This window comes from Haematobia irritans, chromosome 1 (genome assembly GCF_050003625.1).
Source record: "Haematobia irritans isolate KBUSLIRL chromosome 1, ASM5000362v1, whole genome shotgun sequence".
Lineage (NCBI taxonomy): Eukaryota > Metazoa > Arthropoda > Insecta > Diptera > Muscidae > Haematobia > Haematobia irritans.
The window spans coordinates 121,949,614-121,976,316 of record NC_134397.1 but is presented as its reverse complement, the minus strand read 5'-3'; the positions used below and the strand labels follow the sequence as shown (position 1 = coordinate 121,976,316).

At 34.9% G+C, this 26,703-nt stretch overlaps 1 protein-coding gene across 1 annotated transcript in view; it reads left to right on the top strand.

Moving 5' to 3' along the window:
• The first annotated feature begins 7,725 nt into the window (after positions 1-7,725).
• LOC142231373 (RYamide receptor-like) overlaps positions 7,726-26,703 on the top strand; it is a 33,280-nt gene continuing 14,302 nt past the window's right edge. Inside the window, exons 1-4 of the mRNA XM_075301986.1 lie at positions 7,726-7,798; positions 11,793-11,827; positions 11,881-11,949; positions 18,249-18,483. Of these exons, the coding sequence (XP_075158101.1) occupies positions 7,726-7,798; positions 11,793-11,827; positions 11,881-11,949; positions 18,249-18,483 (412 nt within the window). The remainder of the gene's footprint in view (positions 7,799-11,792; positions 11,828-11,880; positions 11,950-18,248; positions 18,484-26,703) is intronic.

The following is a 26,703-nucleotide window of genomic DNA, read 5'->3' as shown; positions in this document are numbered from 1 at the left end:
TAGTCCGGCTTGTTTTTTGGCTCGACGCACGGTTGTAGACGATACACCCAGCTTATTTGCGGCATCTCGGAGAGAGAGGTTAGGGTTTCGCTTGAAACTACCGGCAACTGTCTTTGTCGTCTCGGCGGCTTCCGGTTTTCGATTTCCTCCCTATCCAGACTTCCTGGCTGTCGACAAACGTTCCCCAAACACTTTAGTTACATTTGTAACGGTTGATTTGGCAACTTTTAGCGATTTTGCCAGCTTTGCGTGCGCGTAGCTCGAATTTTCACGATGCGCGAGCAAAATTTTGATACGCTGCTCTTCTTGCTTGGACGGCATTTCGACAACTGAAGAGTGAATTACAAAATTGAAATAGGAGCAACATTCTACACACACACACCTTCAAAATGAGGGGTGTTCATTGTGTAAAATTTAACTAAAATGAAGTAATCTTCATGAACTAAAATAAAGTTCAGTTGGCATTAGAGCCCCTTTTTTCTGGGTGTAGCAACATTTTTGGTACCATCTCAAATCCATCAAATTTATTGGGTGGGTTGTGAGATATTATTTGGCCAAATCGGGCAACATTTATCTAAATCTCGAACATTCTACGGAAAGTCTGGCATTTCAGTGTTTGAGATTTAATTACAATATGGGGACACCATCACAGAATTTTGTGTGAGTTGAAATCTCAACCGTTCTGTGGAAAGCCTGGCATTACAGTATGTAGAATATGATTACAATACGGGAAAATCATCACAGAGATTTTTCTAATAAGTGCACGCAAAAAAAGTAATTCTTTCCTCCCAAACGAAATTTTAGACAAACAAAGTTTGTTTCTCATTTGCTTTTCCTTGTAAGGAAGTTTATTTGGAAGAAAAGTATATACTTTTGTAATCACTTCCACGAGGTTTTTAGTTCCGAGCATCTTTTTCTGTAATACAGACAATGTAAAAGAAATTATTCGATTTTACATATTTTTTTTTTAAATTTTACCTTTCGCTTGGACGGAGAATCAAACCGCGGACCATGCAATTTGTAAGTCAACACACTATCCACTGAGCTACGTAGCTGTTATTGTCATCAATAGAAAATTATCATATAAGTTATATGGTTGCTACGTCCGCCTTGCATGCCAAGGTTCGTGGGTTCGATCTCTGCTTCGACCGAACACCAAAAAGTTTTTTTTACATATATTTCAGATATGTTCGGAAGATTCGGAAAAGATGTTCAACATTACATACTACTATATTAAATTTTTTCTGTGAAACTGTAAAATGTGTCTTATTATAGACTTAACGTCAGAAAAGAACAGTGCTTGATATAAACGAAATAGACTGTCTTGTTGGTTCAAAAATATTTTTATTTTTTTTATTGAAAAATTAAAAATTTTGTAACAAACGATTTTTTTTGGTGATAAAAGTTTAAAATTTTCGAAGCAATTCAAAAGACGCTAACAAAAGAAAAAAGTTTTCGGTACAATTCGAGGCACTTGAATATAATGTTAAATCTATTCTCTTTTAAGTAAAGGAGTAAAATTCCTTTAAAAATGATTACAAAATATTCTACCATATTTTCCCAAAACAGTCTTACATATATATGGGAGCTATATCTACATTTTAACTGGTTTTAACCAAATTTGGTACATATTGCTATAATGTTAATTCAACTCTCAGTTCAAAATTCCATGTAAATCGGAATGAAACTTTGGTGGTCATATGAATTTATATCGGGCATAAGATATATATGGGAGCTATATCTCAATCTGAATCGATTTCGACAAAATTTGGCATGTATAGTTCTAACATTAATTTTATTCTCTCTGTAAAATTTCACGTGAATCGGAGTAAAGCTTTTGGCTTCTACTCTGGTAGACAAGTTTCTTTGATACGATAAATTCCTATGTTGTATTAACAAAATTTTTCATTAAAAGTCAGCCAACGTAGCATTTCGTTATAACACCGTACATTTGCGTTATATTTATAACACCACTTATGAAATAAAGTAGGCAGTGCATCTACACTGCATGAATCGGTGGCAATAACGTAAACGAGTAATCAAACTAGTTTATGATCATTCGTTTACGTTATTGCAACCAATTCATGCAGTATATATGCATGAAAAGTGGTGCTGTTTTCCTTCACGCAAACAATGGTATACTCAAGATTATACATCACTTCTGAGCAATATTTCTATTAAAATGAGAAATTATATCAGCGCTATGTAGAAGCTGCTCTAATTCGGGATATCGTCCACAAAAATTAGCGCTGATTCGGTTGTTTCGTAAGCAGTTGGTACTGTCTCTCTCAAATTCCGCAACCAATCACGACGTAAATCGAGGGATTACTACACGCTCACAAAAAATCGCTTATGTAACATATACTCCCAAACATATTTTGCTTCAAGCATATACATTTTTGGGTATTGCCCAAACATTTATATGTTTGATCTCTTCCAATATATAATATGTTTGAAAGCATATTGGTCTCAACAATATATGTTTGGGTAGTCTAAGTTCCAAACATTTTGTATTTTTGCATCCAAATTCAATAATGTTGTCTTCTAAAAAACAATATGTTATTATGAGAACATATAATATGTTTGGAAGCATTTTGCACCCAAAAATATTATATGCTTAAAAAAAATTCTCCCAAACAATATTGTGCTCAAAATTTTATTTATTTATTTATATATTTACAATCATAATGAATTATGAAAATAAACAGGTAATATAGGTGCTAACAACAAAGGCTTTCGACCTGAAATTTTGTTTCTGCCCAATTGTATATTCCCCGACATCTTTCTCACTTCCACGAGACTTTTTAGTTCTTAGCACATTTTTCTGTAATACAAACATCGTAGAAGAAATTATTCAATTTTATGATTTTTTTTTTATTTTAATTTTACCTTTTGCCGGACGGGGACTCGAACAGCGGACCACACAGTTTGTAAGGATCAAAGAAGTAGCTGATCAATTGCCCAAGGAAAAATAAAATGTTAATTTTGTAATAGCAAGCAACAACCACCAACTTAATTCAATATCGCTCCCTGTTAAATAGCGCTCCAAGCTACTAAACACATATATGTTTATAGGCTATTTCTAAATTAATATATGTTTGCATCCAAGCATATTATATTTACAAACATTTTATGTCCCAAACATAATATGTTCTAACATATTAACATATATGTCCCAAACATGTTATGCTAGTTTATGAACATTATATGCTTGCACTCAAAAATATTGTGTTTAAAAATTTGTGTTCCAAACATATAATGTTTATAGCCAAACATATGAAAAACAGTCTTTTTCATCCGTGTATACATGTGTATGTACACATTACCCTCTGGTGTTGGAAGTATCATTCTGCACAATGTAGTTGGTTTTTCACCAATAATTTTACGTACTAACTCCTTTTAGCATATAAAGTAATCGGAAGGGTTCCTATACACACTAGAATGCTACGAAGCAATTTATAAAAAAAACATTTAAACATTCTGAGAGTACAGTAATTCAACGGTTAAAAATAAAAACAAAACAAATTTCTTAGTCTTTCTCTAAGTTTGGTGGTGCTCAGATCGTGTTTGTTTAATAAATCGTCGAGTTTCATATATTTGGTAAGAACGCCAATTATTAAGAAATGATAGTAGTAACGAATAATTATTTTCCATTCCAGTGACCGACGTTTCCCAATCGGCGGAAAAGCAACTTCAGAAAAAGAGCCTCTTTAAAATGATTTACGTGGAGCGGAACGCCTCAAAAATATTAAAAGAACTTGTCAAGTTTTAGTATTGAATTTCAATATGTGTGAAACTGATTATTAATTTAAGCTAAATAGGGCTTTGCCCAAATAAATTTGACAAACATTCTTTTCCTCTGTTGGTTAAGTTACACTTGTAGTTTAGTCAATGTATGGTTTTAAGCTGAAATAAAAAACAACAACAATGCTTAAAGAACAAAACCAACAATAACAAAACAAAAAAAAAATGAATTTTTTATATTTATTTATTTTTATTTCAAGTCTTATTGTTATTAAATAAATAAAAACTGTACTAAAAACGAATTATTTTTCTGAGCGTTGGGAAGTATTTAAACATTTGACACTATCTGATTACAATGTAATCATTTAGGAACCATTGCTCAATGGTTTCGATCTAATACCACAACTCAAATAACTAAACAACTAGTTCTGATTAGAGGTGTGCACGTGACACGAAATTATCGTGACTCACGAACATTTTCGTGAGTCGTGAGTCACGCTCATGAAAACAGCGTGAGTGTGCGTGAGCGTGATTAACAAACCAAAATGTCGTGCGTGAGTCACGAAAATAATATCTTCGTGAGTGTGCGTGAGTAACGAATTACACTCACGAAAATATTCCTGCTCACCAACATAAAACCCTTAAGAGTTAAATTCAATTACAATTTTAGTGACACCTGGGATGTTAAGAGTTTAATAACACTCTCGATTTTAATAATGCTCATGTTTTCCGGTAAGGTAAATTAATCATAAAATTATTCGTGAGTCACGATATTTTTCGTGAATCACGATATTTTTCGTGTGTCACGGTATTTTTTGTGATTCACGACGTTTTCGTGCGTGAGTGTGCGTGAGTACAAATTTTCTTTTCGTGAGTGTGCGTGAGTCCTACCAAAAAATATCGTGCGTGAGTGTGCGTGAATATGATTTTTCAGTCGTGAGTGTGCGTGAGCGAGAGTAAACTATTACTCACGTGCACACCTCTAGTTCTGATACGTTGAATCAGTAATCGAAAGGGGGTCAATTCATACTCTCGTAGGACATGTCCATGTTAAATTCGCCACTCAAACCCATTGAACGTAATCAGAAGTAGAACTACTACACTTTACTCTATGTGTGGCTACATTATGGAACAAAACTAGTGCCTTGTACCAGAGGGTACATAGACGCTACAGATGTATTAGAGAGAGTATGGAGAGACATAAATACTCAAAGTCTCATATTTCATTAATATGACGAAAGATACAACTTTTAAATTTATTTTTTAATAATCCATATCGTTATATTAACGATCACTTTCGTTTTATAAATGAAAGTTTCAATTCCAGTTTCGGAGTATATATAAGGACTGTGTTTTAAGGGCTAAAACTTTTAGTATAATAATTTCATCTTTGTAAAAGTTTTTATTCTAATTCTCGAAAAAATTACAAAATTATTATTCCTAATATTAACGAAACGTATTTCATTAATATAACGAAAAACGAAAACACAAAATTGTCTTTTAACTATTGAATTCATTATATTAACGATCATTTTCGTTCTTATAACGAAAAATTTCGTTATATTAACAAAAAAAAATCAACGAAGCCCGTTGGTTAATAGTACGAAGCATTTTTCTACCAGTGTATGGTCATACTAGCGTAAATCGGGCGAAAGATATATATGGGAGCTATACCTAAATCTGATTTAGCTGATATTTTGCAAGTTTTACGGGACTTACAAAACATTCAGATGTACAAAATTTGAAGAACATCGGTTCATAGAAACGTCAATTATGATCAAATCGGTGATAAATTTATATGGCAGCTATATCTAAATCTGAACCGATCAATAACAATTGTGCTTGACCCGAAAAAAGACCCTATGGCAAATTTGAGAAGGATCGGACTTATGTTATTTGGTATTGTTTGAAAGCAGGTTTTGAAGATGAGATAGATATCGGTTAATAAGATTTTGATATAGTCCCCAAACGTCCGATTAGTTTACTTGAATGCAAGGTGTTTGAATATGCCAACTGTGGTGTGTCTCGGCCAATGTTTTGAACCCCTCCGAGATATGATTTGTTAGTGACAAAAGGCCGAAAAACTAAAAATAACGGGATATCTCAAAAACTGTCCCATAAAAAATTTTTAACCTTCATTTTCGAATTTAGCACATCAAAATACATAGGAAAAGTCACCTCTCAGCAAATGTAAATTTTTAGTGTAAACTAGTGTAATCAGTTGTTAAAGAAAATTTCGAAGATTAACGGAAAAAAATAATATTATATGAAGTTCATGGTTGGCGAATTATTGATAAAATTTACAAATTTTAAGAAATTCTGAACTTTTTTGTGGATGATACGAGTTTTGCAAATCTTTATGCTTCATTTGTATATAATTTTCCTTCTTTTTGTTAATTTAACTAACATACACAAAAAAATTATTAAAGTCAAGAAACTCAAAACATAACAACTCCATAAACTAAACTAGAATTCAACTGTAAGACATAACGACGGTCTTTTTAGAATATAAAAAAACCAATGTGCTAAAAACGGAATGACAAACAGTGGGTACTTAAAATTCACAGCGGCCGAACTTTCGGCTTTATCCCTGGACAGTCATCCTTCGTCAAAATGACGACGCATAATTTCATTTTCGATCTAAAATGCATTTTAGTCGATTGGGAAATGATAAATTTAAGTTATACAAATGCAAATATTTTATGAATTTTTGTTGTATACTAATTAAGAACAAAATGAATAAGAAAATAAATTAAATTTTGGTTCACATTTTTGCTCACAGTGCAAATTATAGCATCTTGAAATAAGCAGTAGTCAAAATGACGAAGGATGACGTTAGTGTACAAAAAATAAGGATGACTGTGCAGGGTTATACACTTCTTATATTTAAAGCAAGTCATAAAAAAAAATAACTCTTTGGTCATCTTCACCGGAAACATAGATTCATTCAATAACAACAATGTCTTCTTATAATATTTCACAGTTTCAATAAAATAGGCGATACATTCACCCCTCATAGTTGGCATGGGAAATTCAGGGCACATGTAATCGTTTGGCATCGTCTATATTCTCCACACTAGGTGGACGGTTATATTTCCCATGGTATGGGAATTGCTATTATGTGACTCCCAAACAAAGAAAACTAAAAAGCAATTACACATGGGGAATGAAAGTGAATTATTTTGGCTGAAAATACAATGATTTTACGATCTTCATATCAGGTATAACACTTTCTTGGGCATTAAATCGAGAGCAATCCAAAACATCTTCGCTTTACTTATTTTCTGTTTTAATGGAACAACACACATTGGATGGCAGAGATATGCAATCTGGAATTTAAAAGACCAGACTTAACCCAGAGCTGTTTGCGAATGGAGGCCTGTAATGAAATGCAAACCCATCATCGATATCATGTCTCCTAAGAGAATAAGAAAATGTTGTAGCATGGCGCGCATGCGACTTCGTCACTGATTTAAGACAAGAAAAAAAAACGAATCATTTTAGACAATAGGGTGAGTGGCAATGTACCCGTGTCATCATGTACGAGTACCCACCGACATAGTACACTAACACTGCAGCACCGATGCCAATGCATAACAAATTATAGACAAACATAAGTGGGAGTTTCAATAAATGGGCTATTCACGACAAAGAGGAACACTACAAGAGGGAATTTTATTCATTGTGATATGGCTCGTTCTAAACACAGCAAAATTTGGTTTATAACAAAGATAAAATAATCAAAATGTTTTCTCTATACACTGAGAAAATATTGAACAAATATGAAAGATTATGTAGCCTACACTTAGTATATTAAACTTGGACAATATTAATCCTTTCACTACCGAATTGAAGCTAATGTCAAAAACTTTAATTTTTCTTTTTTTTTTTGTGCATACTATTCATTCAGAAGTGCATGCCGTAACGGAATCTGTTGAATGGATCGGAAATAACTTGAGACCACAAGATTGCCGGAGGACAATGACGGCAATACCTGTTCGATCGCTAACCGTATTGGAAGGCAAAAGCATGATTAGCGAATACTCGGAATACGGTAGGATCAGCAAAATTTGCGTGCCGGAATAAGAGCAAGCGTAAAGGCAAATGAACTGGCGATATGATCTATGGTGCAATGATTAGCTTTACAGTTCCCAAAAATACTCTGTACCTAACTCTTGACAGGTCTCATTACCCTTAAAACATGCCCTACATGCAACATCATCTGCTACTCCTATTCGTCACAGGTGTGATCTCAGTTCTAGGTGTCGGGTCATTACTGTTCTTTTGATTGTCCTCCAGCTTTCCTTGAGTTCTCCAGTTTCCTCATATTTGTTTATTTCGGTCACCCCATAGTATTATCGTCGCCCTTTGGACCTTTTGTCCATATCGCTTTATGTGTATTCATTAATCTTCAATTGGCTATGCGTTCTCTAAGTTCGCTTAGACTCGTCAATCCATTGTGATACCATAGTGTTGAACTTCTCTCTTATCACTGAGTGTTGCCCTATTCCATGTTTAGCTCAATGACAAGGGACCTCCTTTATAGCCTAGTCCGAACGGCGTTTCACATTTCAGTGAAACTACTTAAAGAAGCTTTGTAATCCTCAGCAATGTCACCAGCATAGCTAAGAGGGGATAATCCACCTCTGGAAAACATTTGGTATTCGGTCGAAGTAAGGTTTGAACCCACGACCCCTTGGCTCACATCCTACTGGCGTCAGAATGTCATACTCGGCAGCTATGGCCCACTGTTTGCCATATTATCCTTTTATAGTTAGTTCGTCATGTTTCATATTTTCATCCATTCTCACAACCTGAACCTCTATAGGCCTTCAGTTTAGTATCGTTTACGAGACTCTGGTTGACGTGGTCTTTTTCCCAGTTATGCCAAGACAATAGTGCGTTACATTTGGATTCAGGCCTTTGGATTTAGAGCCCACCACTCTGATGCACAGTGGTCAACATCTGTAGACTTTCTCAGTCCTCTCTTTTATGTGGCTCTTCCAACTCAGTTTCCTGACAAATGTTATTCCGATGTACTTTATTTTATCAGGAACAGACATCGTCTTGCCCAAAACACTCGGTTCGATATATTCGGCAGTTTTAGTCCTTCAAGTGAATAGGCATAATTCTGTCCGGGTCATATGCCATACTTAGGACTCTTTCTGCAGAATCTTTTAGGATCCGTATCCTGTAGAAGTATTATAACATCGTATGCGTTACAGATAGGTTCAAATCCCTTCTTAGCTACTATCTTTAGTAGGCCGAGTATTGATGTTACCAACAGTAGTGGCGATAGCGGTTGCCACATTTGTTAGAATTCTACCAAAAATTTTATATTTTTTACTTTTTGGTAGATTGGTAGGATTCTTGATGTTTCGGTAGATTTTGCAAAAAAATCCAAGAGGTATTTCACAAATTTTCCATAGGAAAAAATTTTGACAACTTTTTTTCTAGGAATAAAATGTTGACAAAATTTTCTCTAGAAAAAATTTTGACAAAATTTTGTATAGAAAAAGGGCTCTCCAATCTTCTAAAGATTTCGTCACTCGCAACTGGTCTAAGTCAATTCATACAGGTTGCTTGTACGTCTTAACAGAGAAACACCTCTCTATAGTAGTTACCACCATATGTTGGTCCGTCTCCGCCCATCTCCCCTTCACATATAGGTGATGTTTATATATATTTAGCATTTTGCCCGAAATTCCGCTTTTACCCGTGATGTCAACCACGCGTTTCATTGTCTTCAGTAGGAACGATGTCAGACTTATAGGTTTGTATGTCGTTGGATTTGAAATCCCAAATTTTGAAATTGGCCATCTTCGTACAATCGAAGCAACTCCTTGACTCTTTCCAGTTTAACATTTTTGTGCACCGGTGCATGAAGAGAAGAAGTATGATCACCTCAAACCTATTTCGAGAGTAAAATATTATTTTTAAATGGGGAGCATGGAACCTTTTCGTCTCAAAAATCGAGCAAAAATCGAACTTGCCTCGGAAGTTTTTCAGATCGGCCTATGTCAGCTACAGAACTCATATACCAAGCAGCCAAAAACAACCACCTAACACAATAGGGTGCATGAAATAAAGTTAAAGCCATCGAGTAATTCAATGCAAAAGAAAGACTCTAAATAGGTTTACAACTTGGCCAAAAACACATTTGGGGTAATAAGACGATCTACCGCGACGATCTACTCTTCTTATCTCGTTAACACGCCAAATCATCGTTGTTAGCGGCTGCCAGACGTAACAAAGAAGCGCATCAAAATGCGCTACCATGTCCAAAGTGAATTTCGAATGTGTGATGAATTTGGAGTGAGTGTGATGTTGATGCACGTACGTACATTACAAAAAAAAAACATGTTCAACTAACATCAATTAAAGCTGTTGAATACTCTGCATTATTAACAATGTTAATTAATGTTCCCAATGGTATTGAATGTAAATGCTCCTCTAGCCAAGTGCTATTTTGTAACAGAACGCCGAAATCAAGATACAAGAGTTGCAGCTAAGATCTCTAAAGCAACATTGTTCCTTTTATTAACTAATCAAATGAACCATTTGGGCTACAAGTATTCGCTAGATACTTGGTATGGATAAGATAAAAAAAAAATAAGTAAGGTACAAGTATATAAAGCAGTAAGTTCGGCCTGGCCGAATCTTAAATACCCCACTACAATGAATCAAATATTATAGTTTCCTTTGAAATTTCAGGGGGGTTTGATGAGGGATATTCTCTCAAGCAGAGCAGTTCAACCAGTACCCTTCCCGAAGATACATTTAAAGATTTTACCTATGAAGACTATACAAGATTCTGGATTTTTGTTTGAGTTTTAGAGAAATCATTAAAATCTCTTGTAAGTGTGCAAGACAATGATGAAATTACGCCGTGATTTGAAATCTAAAATCTGTAGATTTTCATCTCGATTATTTAAATGATTACGAGAAGTAAAATCTGGAAATTTTACATTCGGTATCAAGCAATTTTCATGACTAGAGCGCGTTCTATACCCTCAAGAAGTGAAATCGGCCTTACCAACTGGACTGATAAAAACTAAATCCGATATACGTTTTTTTTTTAATTCTTAAATTCCAGTATATTTAAAATTTCAGGCAAATCTGTTAAAACTGCGGTTTCTATAAGCCCAAAAGTAAAATCGGGAGATTGGGCTATACTAAAACCTTGACCGATACTCACCATTTTCGGCGCGCCTCTTTATGGGTCCTATAATACCTCAAAATTTCCAATTTCAGCCAAATTGGAAAAAACTACGATTTTTATAAGTCCAAGAAGTAAAATCGGGAGATCGTCCCGAAAATCCCGGGATTTCGGTACGGGATTTATCCCGGGTGACAGCCCTATTATACACCCACAAAACTATCTCTCTCTCCTCCAAAACGAACTGTTTAAACAAACGAACATCCTGTGCCTTTTGTTTATCGCTTTTAGAAAGTTTGTTTGTAAGACAGGCATACCCAAAACCAAGTGAGTATAGCAGAAAGCCTAACGGACCTAAGCAAATAGGGGTATTATAAAAATAAGTTTGGTAGATAAATCTAAATCTTATACGATGTAGTTAATGCTTCACACTTCTATGTTATTCAGATTTTTTCTCTTGGAATAAACGACACTACTTGAAAGACCTTGCTGCTTTAAAAGTCATAACTTGGGTGTAAATTCTAAAAACCATCACCACTGTTTACCTGTAAAAAAATGTATATTAAAGAAAAATACAATTTTGTTCGTTTGGATATATATTTCACAAGAGATTAATTCCACCTCAACAACTTGTAATAACTTGACGTGACATTATCATTATTTCTACTTCACAATCTGTGTCCTATATTCAAAGTGTAATATAAATGAATTTTTTGCATTCTGAGCTACTATTAATGAAAATCTCTCCTATTATAAATGGATAAATTTGCATATTTATTTCATTGAATCAATGCTTGGCGAATGTGTTGTCCATATTCACATTTACCTATTAATTAAATACTGACTTAACATCCCAGCACTCGATATTTAATTAATTGCTCTTTTTCAGCTCCTTACATAAGTTTCCAGGAACGCGAGACTACTGTGATATGCATTCCTTATTAATGTTTGTTTTACTTGCTTCCTTGTATTTTCAGATGATTAAAATGATGGTAACTGTGGTGATTGTCTTCACAATGTGCTGGCTACCGTTCAACATACTTTCGGTGAGTATCGAAACATGTGTCCATTGGTACCTTGTTATTAATTTATCGATTGTCACATAATATTGGTATGTGTACATCAGAGTGGTTTGTCTGGAATATTTTGGTTATTGAACATATAAATCAGATTGATAAATAGTTTTTGAAAGACGGTCCAAGATCGATTTAAATTACATAGATTTAATTGATACAACACAAGTGCCACAAATAAATTCCCACACCATTATAGGAAATAGGAGCTACTTCTGGAATAAATCATGCGAAGAACAAAAAGATAGTTAAAATTCAGTGTTTTGGATGTGAATTAAAAAATGTTGTGATATTTTCCTACTAAATATTTTTTATACTTTTTGGTGCATTCTAAACTGTTTTAAAAAATCGCAATTTTTTTTTAGAATGTATTTACCATTTTGGATACCCTAAACGAAAAGTGGCAGGGTATAATAGGTTAGCTTAGGTTAGTTTAGGTGGCAGCCCGATGTATCAGGCTCACTTAAACTATTCAGTCCATTGTGATACCACATTGGTGAACTTCTCTTATCACTGAGTGCTGTCCGATTCCATGTTAAGCTCAATGACAAGTATATACAGCCGTAAGTTCGGCCAGGCCGAATGTCATGTACCCTCCACCATGGATTGCGTAGAAACTTCTACGAAAGACTGTCATCCACAATCGAATTAATTGGGTTTTGGTATCTTAAAACATCTTAACATCGTTTTCTAAATTGTGAGTTAGTCCATATGTAGACAAAAAAGGCATGTATAGGTAAGTCTACAAATAATTACTAATCGATATGGACTTTTGCACGGTACGTAGAGAGCCAGAATTGAAATATGGTCGCTTATATGTGGGCTATATACAATTATAAACTTGATATGGGCCAATTTTTGTGTGATTGGGGATCTATTTATCTGAGGGCTATATATAACTATAGACCGATATGGACCTAGTTAGTCATGGTTGTTAACGGCCATATACTAGCACAATGTACCAAATTTCAACTGACTCGAATGAAATTTGCTCCTCCAAGAGGCTTCAAAACCAAATCTCGGGATCGGTTTATATGGGGGCTATATATGATTATGGACTGATATGGACCACTTTTGGCATGGTTGTTATATATCATATACTACAACCACGTACCAAATTTCAACCAGATCGGATGAATTTTGCTTCTCCAAAAAGGCACCGGAGGGAGCTATATATACTTATGGACTGATATGAACCAATTCCTGCATGGTTGTTGGATACCATATACTAACATCACGTACCAAATTTCAACCGAATCGGATGAGTTTTGCTCTTCCAAGGGGCTCCGGAGGTCAAATCTGGGGATCGGTTTATATGGGGCCTATATATAATTATGGACCGATTTCGATCAATTTTTGCATGGGTGTTTGAGGCCATATATTAAAACCAGGTACCAAATTTTAACTGAATCAGATGAATTTTGGTCTTCCAAGAGGGTTCGGAGGTCAAATCTGTTGATCGGTTTATATGGGGGCTATATATAATTATTGACCGATGTGGACCAATTTTTGCATGGTTGTTAGAGGCCATATACCAACACGATGTACCAAATTTCAGCCGGATCGGATGAAGTTTATATATATATATATATATATATATATATATATATATATATATATATATATATATATATATATATATATATATATATATATATATATATATATATATATATATATATATATATATATATATATATATATATATATATATATATATATATATATATATATATATATATATATATATATATATATATATATATATATATATATATATATATATATATATATACTTTATGGGGTCTTAGAGCAATATTTCGGTGTGTTACAAACGGAATGACAAAGTTAATATACCCCCATCCTATCCTATGGTGGATGGGGGTATATTAACTCGGCTATAAAAAGGGACCTCCTTTTTATAGCCGAGTCCCAACGGCGTTCCACATTGCAGTGAACCTATTTTCATGAAATTTGGTACACGGTGTTTTGTTTTGTTTCTTTTTTGTTGGCACAAGGACGAATGCTATTGAATTTGGAAAAAATCGGATCAAATGTAGATATTGCTCCCATATATATGTATCGCCAGATTTAGGGGTCACAGTGCGATTCATTACTACCCAATCGTCGTCAAATTAGACACGAAGTAATCTTATTCACCTTGCATTAAGTATGCAAAATTTCGTCGGAATCGGTTCAGAGTTAGATATGGCTCCCATTTATATTTGTCGCCCTATTTTGCAAAAATTGGCCATAAAATTCTTATTTATTAACCGATCTTACTCAAAGTTGGCTTACTCGAATCTGACTATATATGTCAAAAATCATCGAAATCGGTTCAGATTTAGATATCGCCCGATTTTCCAAAATTTAGTCATAATAGCCTTATTTATTAACCGATCTCACTCAAGTTTAGCACAAGGTAACCTTCTGTGGTAGCAGATATACATATAGCTCCCATATATATGCATCGCTCGATTTAGCCAAATTTGGCCATAATACTCTTATTTACTAACCAATGTTACTCAAATTTCAAATTTTGATGTATTAGCCGATCGTATTTAGAATTACGTGTAGCTCTTAGATAAATATGTTCTCCGACTTTCACCAATTTGACTACATTAGACCCCATTACTTGAACGCTTTCGTCTTTTTATACCCACCACCATAGAATGGTGACGGGGGTATAATAAGTTTGTCATTCCGTTTGTAACACATCGAAATATCGATTTCCGACTATATAAAGTAACATACATATATTCTTGATCAGGGAGAAATTGGGGTCTTGGGCTTCTAGAAACCGTAGTTTTCATTCGATTTGCCTAAAATCCAGAGGTATTTTAGAACTACAAATAAGTGTGTCAAAAATTGAGCGATTCGGTCCATGTTTTGGAATAGCCCCCTTATAGACCGATCTCCCGATTTTACTTCTTTGACTTCTAGAAACCGTAGTTTTTATCCGATATAGATCGACCTCCCGATTTTACTTCTTGGGCTTCTAAAAACCGTAGTTTTTATCCGATTTGTCTGAAATTGGAAATTTATAGGTATTTTAGAACTACAAATAGGTAAGTCGAAAATGAACTCCCGATTTATTTCTTGAGCTTCTATAAACAGTAGTTTTTATCCGATTTGTCTGAAATTTGAAATCTAGAAGTATTTTAGTACCACAAATACACCCAGAAAAAAGTGACCAATTTTGTAAGTTAAAATGAACTCATTGTGAAGAAAGTTGAACTTCGTATAGCGCCAAAGACATTTTTATTTGTTTGAACGATGTGATTTTCGTAGAAATTAGGTAGAATGTATTCCATATATTAGTTAACATTTTTCTATATTTATGTACCACTATACTACAGAATGAAAAAGTTTAACTGAATTGAATTCATATATGGAATGATTTTATTGAATTTTTATACCCTCCACCATAGGATGGGGGGTATATTAACTTTGTCATTCCGTTTGTAACACGTCGAAATATTGCTCTAAGACCCCATAAAGTATATATATTCTGGGTCGTGGTGAAATTCTGAGTCGATCTGAGCATGTCCTTCCGTCCGTCCGTCTGTTGAAATCACGCTAACTTCCGAACGAAACAAGCTATCGACTTGAAACTTGGCACAAGTAGTTTTTATTGATGTAGGTCGGATGGTATTGCAAATGGGCCATATCGTTCTACTTTTACGTATAGCCCCCATATAAACGGACCCCCAAATTTGGCTTGCAGAGCCTATAAGAGAAGCATATTTCATCCGATCCGGCTGAAATTTGGAACATGGTGTTGGTATATGGTCTCCAACACTCATACAAAAATTGGTCCATATCGATCAATAATTATATATAGCCCCCATATAAACCGATCCCCCGATTTGGCTTGTTGAGCCTCAAAGAGAAGCAAATTTCATCAGATCCGGCTGAAATTTGGTACATGGTATAAGTATATGGTCTCTAACAACCATGCAAAAATTGGTCCATATCGGTCCATAATTATATATAGCCCCCATATAAACCGATCCCCAGATTTGAACTCCGGAGCCTCTTAGAGGAGCAAAATACATCCGATCCGGTTGAAATTTGGTACGTGGTGTTAGTATATGGTCTCTAACAACCATGTAAAAATTGGTCCATATTGGTCCATAATTATATATAGCCCCCATATAAACCGATTCCCAGATTTGGTTTGCCGATCCTCTAAGAGAAGCAAATTTCATCCGATCCGGCTGAAAATTGGTACATGGTATTAGTATATAGTCTCTAACAACCATTCAAAAATTTGTCCATATCAGTCCATAATTATATATGGCCCCCATATAAACCGATCCCCATATTTGAACTCCGGAGCCTCTTGGAGGAGCAAAATTCATCCGATCCGGTTCAAATTTGCAACGTGGTATTTTATTCCTATAGAAAATGTTGTCAAAATTTTAATTCTATGGAGAATGTTGTCAAAATTTTAAATCTTTTGAAAATGTTGTCAAAATTTTATTTCTATAGAAAATTTGGTCAAAATTTTACTTCTATAGAAAATGTTGTCAAAATTTTATTTCTATAGAAAATTTTGTCAAGCTTAATTATATACGTATTTACCCAAGTAATTCGATTGTGAATGACAGTCTTCAGTAGAAGTTTCTACGCAATCCATGGTGGAGGGTACATAAGCTTCGGCCTGGCCGAACTTACGGCCGTATATACTTGTTTTCATTCATTTGCACAAATCTTACATATTTGTGGTAAACCTTTTACTTCAAAATTAGAACTGCTTACCTTCGTTTTTATATACAGTTTTATTTATTTATATAGGCAGTTTTCTTCAATAAAAGACATGTTTTATTAATATATTAAATATATTTATTTAGAATTAACAGCATCGACTGGCCTTGAAATATTAGTTGATTATTCCACTATTTCTAATTTCCATGTAAAGTTACCATTTGTAAAACGTAATGCTTTTCTTCTTCTTGTTCCTTTCACTTTTAATAAGTTGCTGCGTAACGATTTTGTCCACCTTTTACAATTTCAATACCTACAAATTTAAAAAATCATAAAACAATTTTTTCCCAAAAGGTTAGCGTCACTGTATGAATGTTACCAGATTATTGAAGATTTCAAAATGAAGACGAATGAATGGGTTGTTATTCTGTTTCTGTTTTCTTTCTTTATACGCTGTCACGAACATTGATAGACTTAGTGTTTGTTATTTATGTTCAATAATTTTGAAAAAAAAAGAAAAAAATTTCTCACTAATTTAAAATAACAAATATTTTATTTGTTATTTATTATATTATTTTTTAACAATCTCTCCGTATCCCATAACAACGCGATTCCAACTAAAAAAGCAACCCACGCGCAAACATATCGATTACAGTTAGATAAAAGAAATATAGGAAAATTTCATATATTCTAACAAGCGTGTTTCCTTAAGTTTTGAAAGGATTGAATACTTCTTAGTACGAATGAACTAAAATATTTTTCTATGCCAAGTGTTATTCGTATGTATGATAAGCTTTCTATAATAAAGGAATTCAGTGTTATCGTTTTATAAGAAATTTTACTAAATTTGAGGAAACTTGGGTTTAGTTGGGTTTTTGTTTATTTTTACGAATGCTTTGTTATCAGTGAATAAAATTTTCTTGTTCAGTAGTAAATTCTTATACCCAGTATTAGTAAAATTCCATGCCTTATTCTAATTAATGAATTATTCCTAACTGCTTTCAGTTTAGGATTTTTTACTGAAACAAGTAAATTTTATTATTTCACACAAAAATTTAACTTAATGGAAATAAAATGGCTAACTAAATTGATAAACATTTTTTCCTTTAGTTTCGAAGGCACTTTTTTCTGGGTGTAGGTGTGCCGAAATTAGAGCCTATCGGTCCATGTTTTGTTCTTATAAATACAAAATCTGATTTAATCTTCATAGATAGCATATTTAAATTTATCTTCGGGAGGTGTACTGGTTGAATTTATCTGCTTGGGAGAATATCTGGCATCAAACCCCCTGTATCAAGTAACCCGCAACGACGAAGAGTTTTCAAAGGAAACTATTATATTTAATTCATGGTGGTGGGTATTTAAGATTCGGACTGGCCCATCTGGCTGCTGTATATACTTGTTTTCTTTTGTTATTTTCTCTCATTGTGCCCATGATCCCACTACACGTATATACTAACAATATCGACCCACTCTAATGTACACATATGGATCTGCAAAGTATTAAATTACAATTATATTAACGAGATTTTCGTTTTGTTCATTTCGGTTTGTCATTTCAGCTTCTGTTAAATGATGAAGAGGTTCGCATGTGGGGAGCTTTACCGTATGCCTGGTTCGCTGTTCACTGGTTGGCCATGTCACACAGTTGCTACAATCCCATCATTTATTGCTACATGAATGCCCGTTTCCGTGGTGGTTTCCTGCAAATTATTTACCGAGTACCAGGTCTGAGACGTTGCTGTTGCCTACGACGATATTTGCATACGCGTGGCGATCGTAGCTATGAGACCACTGGTGAGATGACCTTCAAATTCAATCGTCATAGTGGTGGAGGTCTTATCAGGAAACCTAAAATACGAATTAGGTGCCACCATTATTTCTTTGGCAAATTCACTGTCTTTTTGTTCTGTGAAAAACCTCGTATTTGTCTTAATATTCTTTTATTAATTTTGTATTCGTTTTTACCCGAATGATTTAAGTTGTTTGCATGTTTCCTTGAACAATTTGTTGCTTGTATTAGCACTCACACATACACACACACACACACTTTAGAGAGTAGCCTTAAAATATGCAATGGTTTTTGGCTGTCTATTGAAAGATAGCATTCGAGGAAAATTTTATGTCTCGAGTTGTGTTTGTAGTTATTACTAAGTTTTCATTTATTTCTATTACAGGGTGGTCCAACTATAAAGCACGAAGTTAATTTTAAATCTCTATTGCATGATTTAATTTTTTGGAATTTTATAACTGTGCGTATTTGTGATATCAAAAACCGATTTCAGTTTAATTCTGACAAAAAGGAGATTCTCCTACTTCAAACAAATGGAGAAACCAAAAAACTAGCGCTGAAATATATAAAAGAATACTATCATATAGACCAGAGAATTAACTTTGCATTTATTGAATGTTATTTACCAACCATGCAAAACTTGGTTCATAAAAATCAGATCATCTATACACAATGAAACCTCTTAAATTTGTACACTCTGAAAACTGGACACATTCGAAAAGTGGAAAATTTAACGGAGACATTTGATATATTATCACATTAAAATTAAAGTCTCATAAGTGGACATCTCCGATATATGGACAAAATTTGCACTGCCATGGATGTCCACTGTATATAAAATTTGTGTGTTCTGGGTAAGCTCGAAAACTGATAGACCGATTTACTTGAAATTTTCAGAGAACGTAGAGGGTGAACATAGGGTCTCTCATATATTGATATCTGGTATGGGAGGGAGGAGGACCTCCCCTTGCCCTAGTTTTTGGAATTTTTCAGGAGGGGGACATCCCCCTTGCCCAACTTTTTTAAAATTGAAACAAAGTTCTCCAATTTCCTTCGGGGAAGGTTGGGGGAGGCGTCTAGGCAAAATACCGCTACTTTAGTTTCGCTATTTGGTGGGGGAACTTTTCCTAATTACTTTTAATTTACAGAACACGTGGGGTAGGTTATGAAATTAATATGGGATTTTTTGATATTTGGACGGGGTATGTTCTCCTTATCCGATATTATGCAACTTGAAAAAATTTTTCCTTGATTTTGTTGCAATTTTAAATATTTATATGCTTATTAGAAGGCATTTAGTAACATCGCGTGGGAGTCACCGTGGTGCAATGGTTAGCATGCCCGCCTTGCATACACAAGGTCGTGGGTTCGATCCCTGCTTCGACCGAACACCAAAAAGTTTTTCAGCGGTGGATTATCCCACCTCAGTAATGCTGGTGACATATCTGAGGGTTTCAAAGCTTCTCTAAGTGGTTTCACTGCAATGTGGAACGCCGTTCGGACTCGGCTATAAAAAGGAGGTCCCTAGTCATTGAGCTTAACATGGAATCGGGCAGCACTCAGTGATAAGAGAGAAGTTCACCAATGTGGTATCACAATGGACTGAATAGTCTAAGTGAGCCTGATACATCGGGCTGCCACCTAAACTAACCTAACATCGCGTAGGTTAGATTAAAGTGGCAGCCCGATTAAGTTTCACTTAGACTATTCAGTTCATTATGATACAACATTCAACTAAAAGTACCTATTACATATGGGCACTTCTAGTTTTAACCGTTGAACCTTCTCGATTAGTTTCTTCTGTTGAACCAACCAGATTGTTCCAAAAACATTAGCAGACTGCTTAAGTGAACGTTTTCCAGGTCCGCCAGTAATCTGAAGCTATATGCCCCTAAAATTGGCTTACGCCTTACACAAAATGCAGGACACTCACACAAGAGGTGTTTAATTGATTCCTTTTCCTCCGCATCATGACAGCTCATACAATAGTCATTATACTTCGCGCCAATAGTTTTTGCAAAATCGCCTATCAGGCAGTGACCCGTTATAGGGGTGATATCTGACGTCTCGAGAACACTAACATATCGAGTGTGCGGTTTAAGTTTAAATGGGGCCATATTTGCTTGGTGTCGTTACAACCCTTGCAATTCTCTCATCGAACATTTGCTCTCACGCAATATGAGCTTGTAGGTAGCCAGGGGCATACCAACAGATTCTAGTTCCCCTGGAATATGTAAGGTAGTCCCTAGCCTTGCCAACTCATCCGCTTCGCAGTTCCCCGGTATGTTCCTAAGGCCAGGCACCCATATTAGGTGAATATTGTACTGCTCAGCCATCTCGTTGAGTGATTTGCGGCAGTCGATGGCCGTTTTCGAGTTAAAGAACACATTGTCCAAGGATTTTATTTCCTGTTGACTTTCTGAGTATATATTAATGCCATTAATGTCAACATTTTTGGGACATTACATCTCAGCCAATTCGCCACCTCTCTTATTGCTATTATTTCAGCCTGAAAAACACTACAGTGATTAGGTAATCTGTTCACTATTCGAAGTTCCAGATCTTTAGAATATACTCCGAAACCCACTTGTCCATCCAATTTGGAGCCAACAGTGTAGAAATCTACTTATCTTTTATTCCCCGGGGTCTGTGTACACCACGTCTCGCGTCGGGAATTAGAGTTTCAAGCTTTTTGTCGAAAAGTGGTTTCGCCAGAGTGTACTCCACTACGTTAGGCACATCTGGCATTATTTTGAGGACCGAACTATGACAGTACATTTTTTCCGACCACAGCGATAGCTCGCGCAACCGCACAGCCGTTGCTGCAGATGCCTGTTTGGCAAAAATGTCAAAGGCCAAGATGCAGCATGACATTAAGGGAATCTGTTCCTGTCTTACTGAATGCCCCTGAGATACACAAGCACGCCATACGCTGCACTTTATCTAAACATGTCGGTTGCTGAAATGCCGCCCACCAGACTACAAAACCATATAGCATTATAGGTCTAACCACTGCCGTGTATAGCCAATGCACAATTTTTGGTTTTAGTCCCCACTTTTTTCCTATTGCTATTGAAGCTATTTTTCCAAAGCTACCGTGGCTTTTCTCGCTCTTTTTTCAATATTAAGCCTTAAGTTTCCAAAGAAGAGGTGATAAAACTCGTCCTTGGGGAGTGGCTCTGTTCACATAGCTTTGTATGTTTGCTTGTCCTAGTGTGGCCGAAATACGTCTCCTCATTAGCAGTTCTTCTAGCAGCATAAGTATACCTGAATCAACATTCAGAGTTACCAGTCCATTTAACATCGAGCTCGGGTGGACGTTATTGAATGCACCCTCGTTGTCTAGAAACGCCACGATTGTGTATTCTTTGACAGATAGTGAGCTTTCAATAAAGCTGGCTAGTTCATGTAATGCAGTCTCAGTAGACCTGCCCTTCGAGTATGCATGCTGTCGTTTCGAGAGCAAACTTGAATCGACGCTAGTTCTAAGATAAATGTCTATCATCCTCTCTAGAGTCTTAAGTAGGAATGAGGATAAGCTGAGTGAATGGCCCAAAGCTATTTAACGCCCATTTTATTATAGATTCCGATAGAATTTCCTCGATAGGAAATGACTGCTGAGCCACTGTAGCACCGCCAGAACCGGGTCTTATTTCCAGGAAAATGTGTGTCCAATAGTACCTCCAGCATCTCCTCACTGGAAGTTGTCCAATTGCCCTCCGATGTTTTAATAAAACCTGGAGCGGAGTTAGTGGATGCTAGTACTTTCCGTAGTCTGGAAGCCTCGGACGTAATCTCAATACTGCTGCAGTAAAAAATCCAAGAATTATGCTTAACCTTTTTCAGTTCTCGCTTGTATCCTCTCAGATTCTTCTTGTAAGCTTCCATATCCTCAGGAGCTCTGGTGGACTTTGCTTTGTTAAAGAGCTGCCTGCAGGATTTCCTCATATTACTTAACTCCGTACCAAATTTCAACCGAATCCGACAAGAGGAGGAGAAAATTTTCCATATCCATATCGATATATTTATGTATCGATATGGGCCAATGTTTGCATGGCTCTTAACCGGATCAAATGAAATTAGCTCTTCCATGAGATTCCGGAAGTCGGATTTGGAGATCGTTTTAATATACGAATGCGAATTTTGCTTATCATGGAGGATTAATTTCTCTGATATAAAGTTTTTTCCTTGTACAAAAGTCGATAAACTTATCATTGAAGTCGTTTTGTCCTTATACACGCAAAAAAATAATTCTTTCCTCCCAAACGAAATTTTAGACAAACAAAGTTCGTTTCTCATTTGCTTTTCGCTGTAAGGAAGTGTATTTGGAAGAAAAGTATATACTTTTTGTGATAAACGTTTATTCTTTTCCAGGATGTAAAAACCATTTCATAAAGACTAACTCAAAAAAAATTTTTTCTGGCTAATTGCATTTTCCCTCACATCTTTCTCACTTCCACGAAGATTTTTAGTTCTTAGCACCTTTTTCTGTAATACAAACAATGTAGAAGAAATTATACGATTTTATAAATTTTTAAAATTTTTTTACCTTTCGCATGGACGGAGAATCGAACCGCGGACCATGCACTTTGTAAGCCAACACACTAACCACTGAGCTATGTACCTCTTATGGTCATCAATAGATAAATATCCATATAAGTTATATTTATATAGCATAGCTTGCGGCGCCCACGAACCGAATAAACAAAGTTTATTTAACAGAAACAAACATTTAGTTTGGCACCGTGGAGCAGTGGTTGCTACGTCTGACTCTCATGCCAAGGGTCGTGGGTTCGATCCCTGCTTCGACCAAAGTTTTTTTTTTTTTTACATACATTCTACATATGTTCGGAAGATTCCGAAAAAAAATGTTCAACATTACATTGTACTATATTAAATTTTGAACTGTAAAATGTGTTTTATTAAAGACCAAAAGTCAGAAAAGAACAGTGTTTGATATAAACGAAATGGACTCTGTTGTTGTTTCAAAAATAACTTTTTTTATTGAAAAAATAAAAACTTTGTAACAAACGAATTTTTTTGGTGATAAAAGTTTAAAATTTTCGAAGCAATTCAAAAAACTCTAACAAAAGAAAAACGTTTTCGGTACACGTTTTCCAAACGTTTTTTTTCTTTGCGTGTAGTGATTTGACTTACAATTGGGTATCCTAAAATGAAAGAAAATTTTGTTTGAATAAGATCAAATTGGCTTTAATAATTCTGAAAAACACTCCAAAATTATTGAAATTGTTTACTTTTTGTATTTTGACTACAAAGCGTAAAAACGTTCAAAACTACGACAAGTTTTTCAACACTTTCTTTCAACGATGTTTTTACTTGAAACATGGTATCATTTCTACTTGAAGTTGAGTCTGAATTTGAAAATGTAAGTTGTCATTAAGACATTTTTAAAGGACTTTGGTACGGGATCCACGTTAGCCAAGAAACGGATCAGTACAGTTTTCACATAATTTCTGAAAAATTATTTTATTTCCTTACATGGTTTTATACCCAGTAAAATTCAGAAAATTTAAATTTATTGTGAAAACGGCGTAAAATGAAGATTTTGCAAATATCACATAAATAGAACTTCTTGTGAAGTGAAAATTCAAACCATCTCTACACTGGTAGAAAAAGTTTCGTTAATACGATGAATTTCTACGTTGTATTAACGAAATTCTATAAATAGCATTTCGTTATTACAACGTAATTTTACGTTATATTTACGAAACACTTTATGGAATACATTTCGTAGTATTAACGAATAATTACGTTGCTATTACGTAGTCTTTCGTTGCATTAACGAATATTATTCGTTGTATGAATGAAATTTATTCGTTGTATGGGTGCAGCTTATACGTTGTATGAATGAAAATTATTCATTGTATGAATGAAAGGCGAACGTTGTATAAATGAACACAAACGTTATATTAATGAAACCCAACCAATTAGCGCATTTGAGTGTAGTAATTGGTAGTGTATTATTTTTTGTTAATATCTTTGAAATATGGTTTATATACACTTAAGAAAAAAAGCCTCTTATTTATTTTTATTTATTTATTTTTTTTTTTATTTATTTACGACAATACAATAAGCCAGAAAGGCCAATAATAGCGCATTGCCTCTATAACTAATTAATTATATAAAATCTAAAGTAAATTTATCATTTAATTAAATAACAATATGAATGAATTTTTAGAAAAAGTGTAGAATATATAAGTGCAAACCAAATAAGCAAAAATAAAGCAAATAATAAAAATAAAAACTAAAAATAAAAATATGGCTAAAGGTTCAAATAATATCCACCAATACTTATTCCAGAAAATAAGGATAACTACCATTGGCAATGACAGACATTTTTATTAATTAATTTATTATATAAATCATTCATTCAAAAACCTCTGTAACAGGAATTGCTTAAATTGGTAAACAGTAAAGTTGAAGCACCTCAGTGTTAACGGGAGAGAATTACAAATTCTAGCAACGGACACTATGTACGATCTCTCGAATGTAGAACAGGAAATCTGAGGTATGTTAATCTGTGGGTTCCTAACAGAATGGGAGAAAATAAATTTCGAGAGTAAATTTTCGAAGTATTTCGAAGATCAAAAAATGATAATCGTATCACCGTGTCCATTTATCCAATTTTTGTGCAACCAAGGTTCATCACCGTAATTGTTCCGCCTTCTTCATCTGAAAGTTCACTTCCCCGGGGCATTTTCACTAAAGATTAAAAATGTACACTAAATTTCTTGCGAATATACAAAAAACACCAATTTAACTCACCTCACCCATCTATGTTTATTATTCACAACGAAACTGTAATGAGCGTGTGCACCAGTGCTGCCGCTAGTGAAAAATTGAGTGAAGTAGATTTTGGAAAAAAGTGGAGTAGATTGAATAAAATTGAAGTAGCATACATTTTTGAAAACAAAACAATAGAATTCATTTTATTATACCCTCCACCATAGGATGGGGGTATATTAACTTTGTCATTCCGTTTGTAACACATCGAAATATTGCTCTAAGACCCCATAAAGTATATATATTCTGGGTCGTGGTGAAATTCTGAGTCGATCTGAGCATGTCCGTCTGTTGAATTCACGCTAACTTCCGAACGAAAGAAGCTATCGACTTGAAACTTGACACAAGTAGTTGTTATTGATGTATGTCGGATGGTATTGCAATGGGCCATATCGGTCCACTTTTACGTATAGCCCCCATATAAACGGACCCACAAATTTGGCTTGCCAGCTGAAATTTGGTACATGGTTTCAGCATATGATCTCCAACAACCATGCAAAAATTGGTCCACATCGGTCCATAATTATATATAGCCCCCATATAAACTGATCCCCCGATTTGGCTTGCGGAGCCTCTAAGAGAACCAAATTACATCCGATCCAGCTGATATTTGGTACATGGTGTAAGTATATGGTCTCTAACAACTATGCAAAAATTGGTCCACATCGGTTAATAATTCAATGATTAAAACCGCTATGTTCATCGTAATTAAAGGAATAGGAAAAATTAATTAAAGGAAATGCAAAAATTGGTCCACATCGGTTAATAATTCAATGATTAAAACCGCTATGTTCATCGTAATTAAAGGAATAGGAAAAACAATTAGGTAATATGGGGAAAAATTTAAAAATTTGAAGCAGAACAAAAAGTGAAGCAGATTTTTGGAAGAAGGAGTGACGAAGTAAATTTTGTGAAAATGAAGCAAAATACTTCGATTGAAGTAGTAGCGGCAGCACTGGTGTGCACTCTTCAGCGAAAAGAGCGTAAATGTTGTTAATGTTTGCCCATCAGACAAGTTTTCTGTTGAACTTTTTACCGTTTGTTTTTCAAGACGCACACGCACACATGTGCTTATTGCCATCCCTGCCAACATTTGGGTGATAGTTTTATCGCCTTTCGCTAAGATGTCACTATTTCGGATCGCCAGGAAGTTTTCTGGTAGTAAAATCTCAAGCACAGCAACAATAAAAACAACTATCGCGTGGGGTGTTTCCGTTTCGAAAAAAATTCGACTCTAACAGCGATCAAAAATCTAAATATAGACTCCATACATCGACATAGCTAATTTTTCAATAGCACCTCTCTGCCCTGCAAACATTTTCTATCGAAAGTGTATCGAAGTAGTTTCGCCGCGGAAGATAAAACTTTCGCAGGCGATATCATCTTCTTATCGAATTAGGGTCCCCGTTCGGGAACAAATG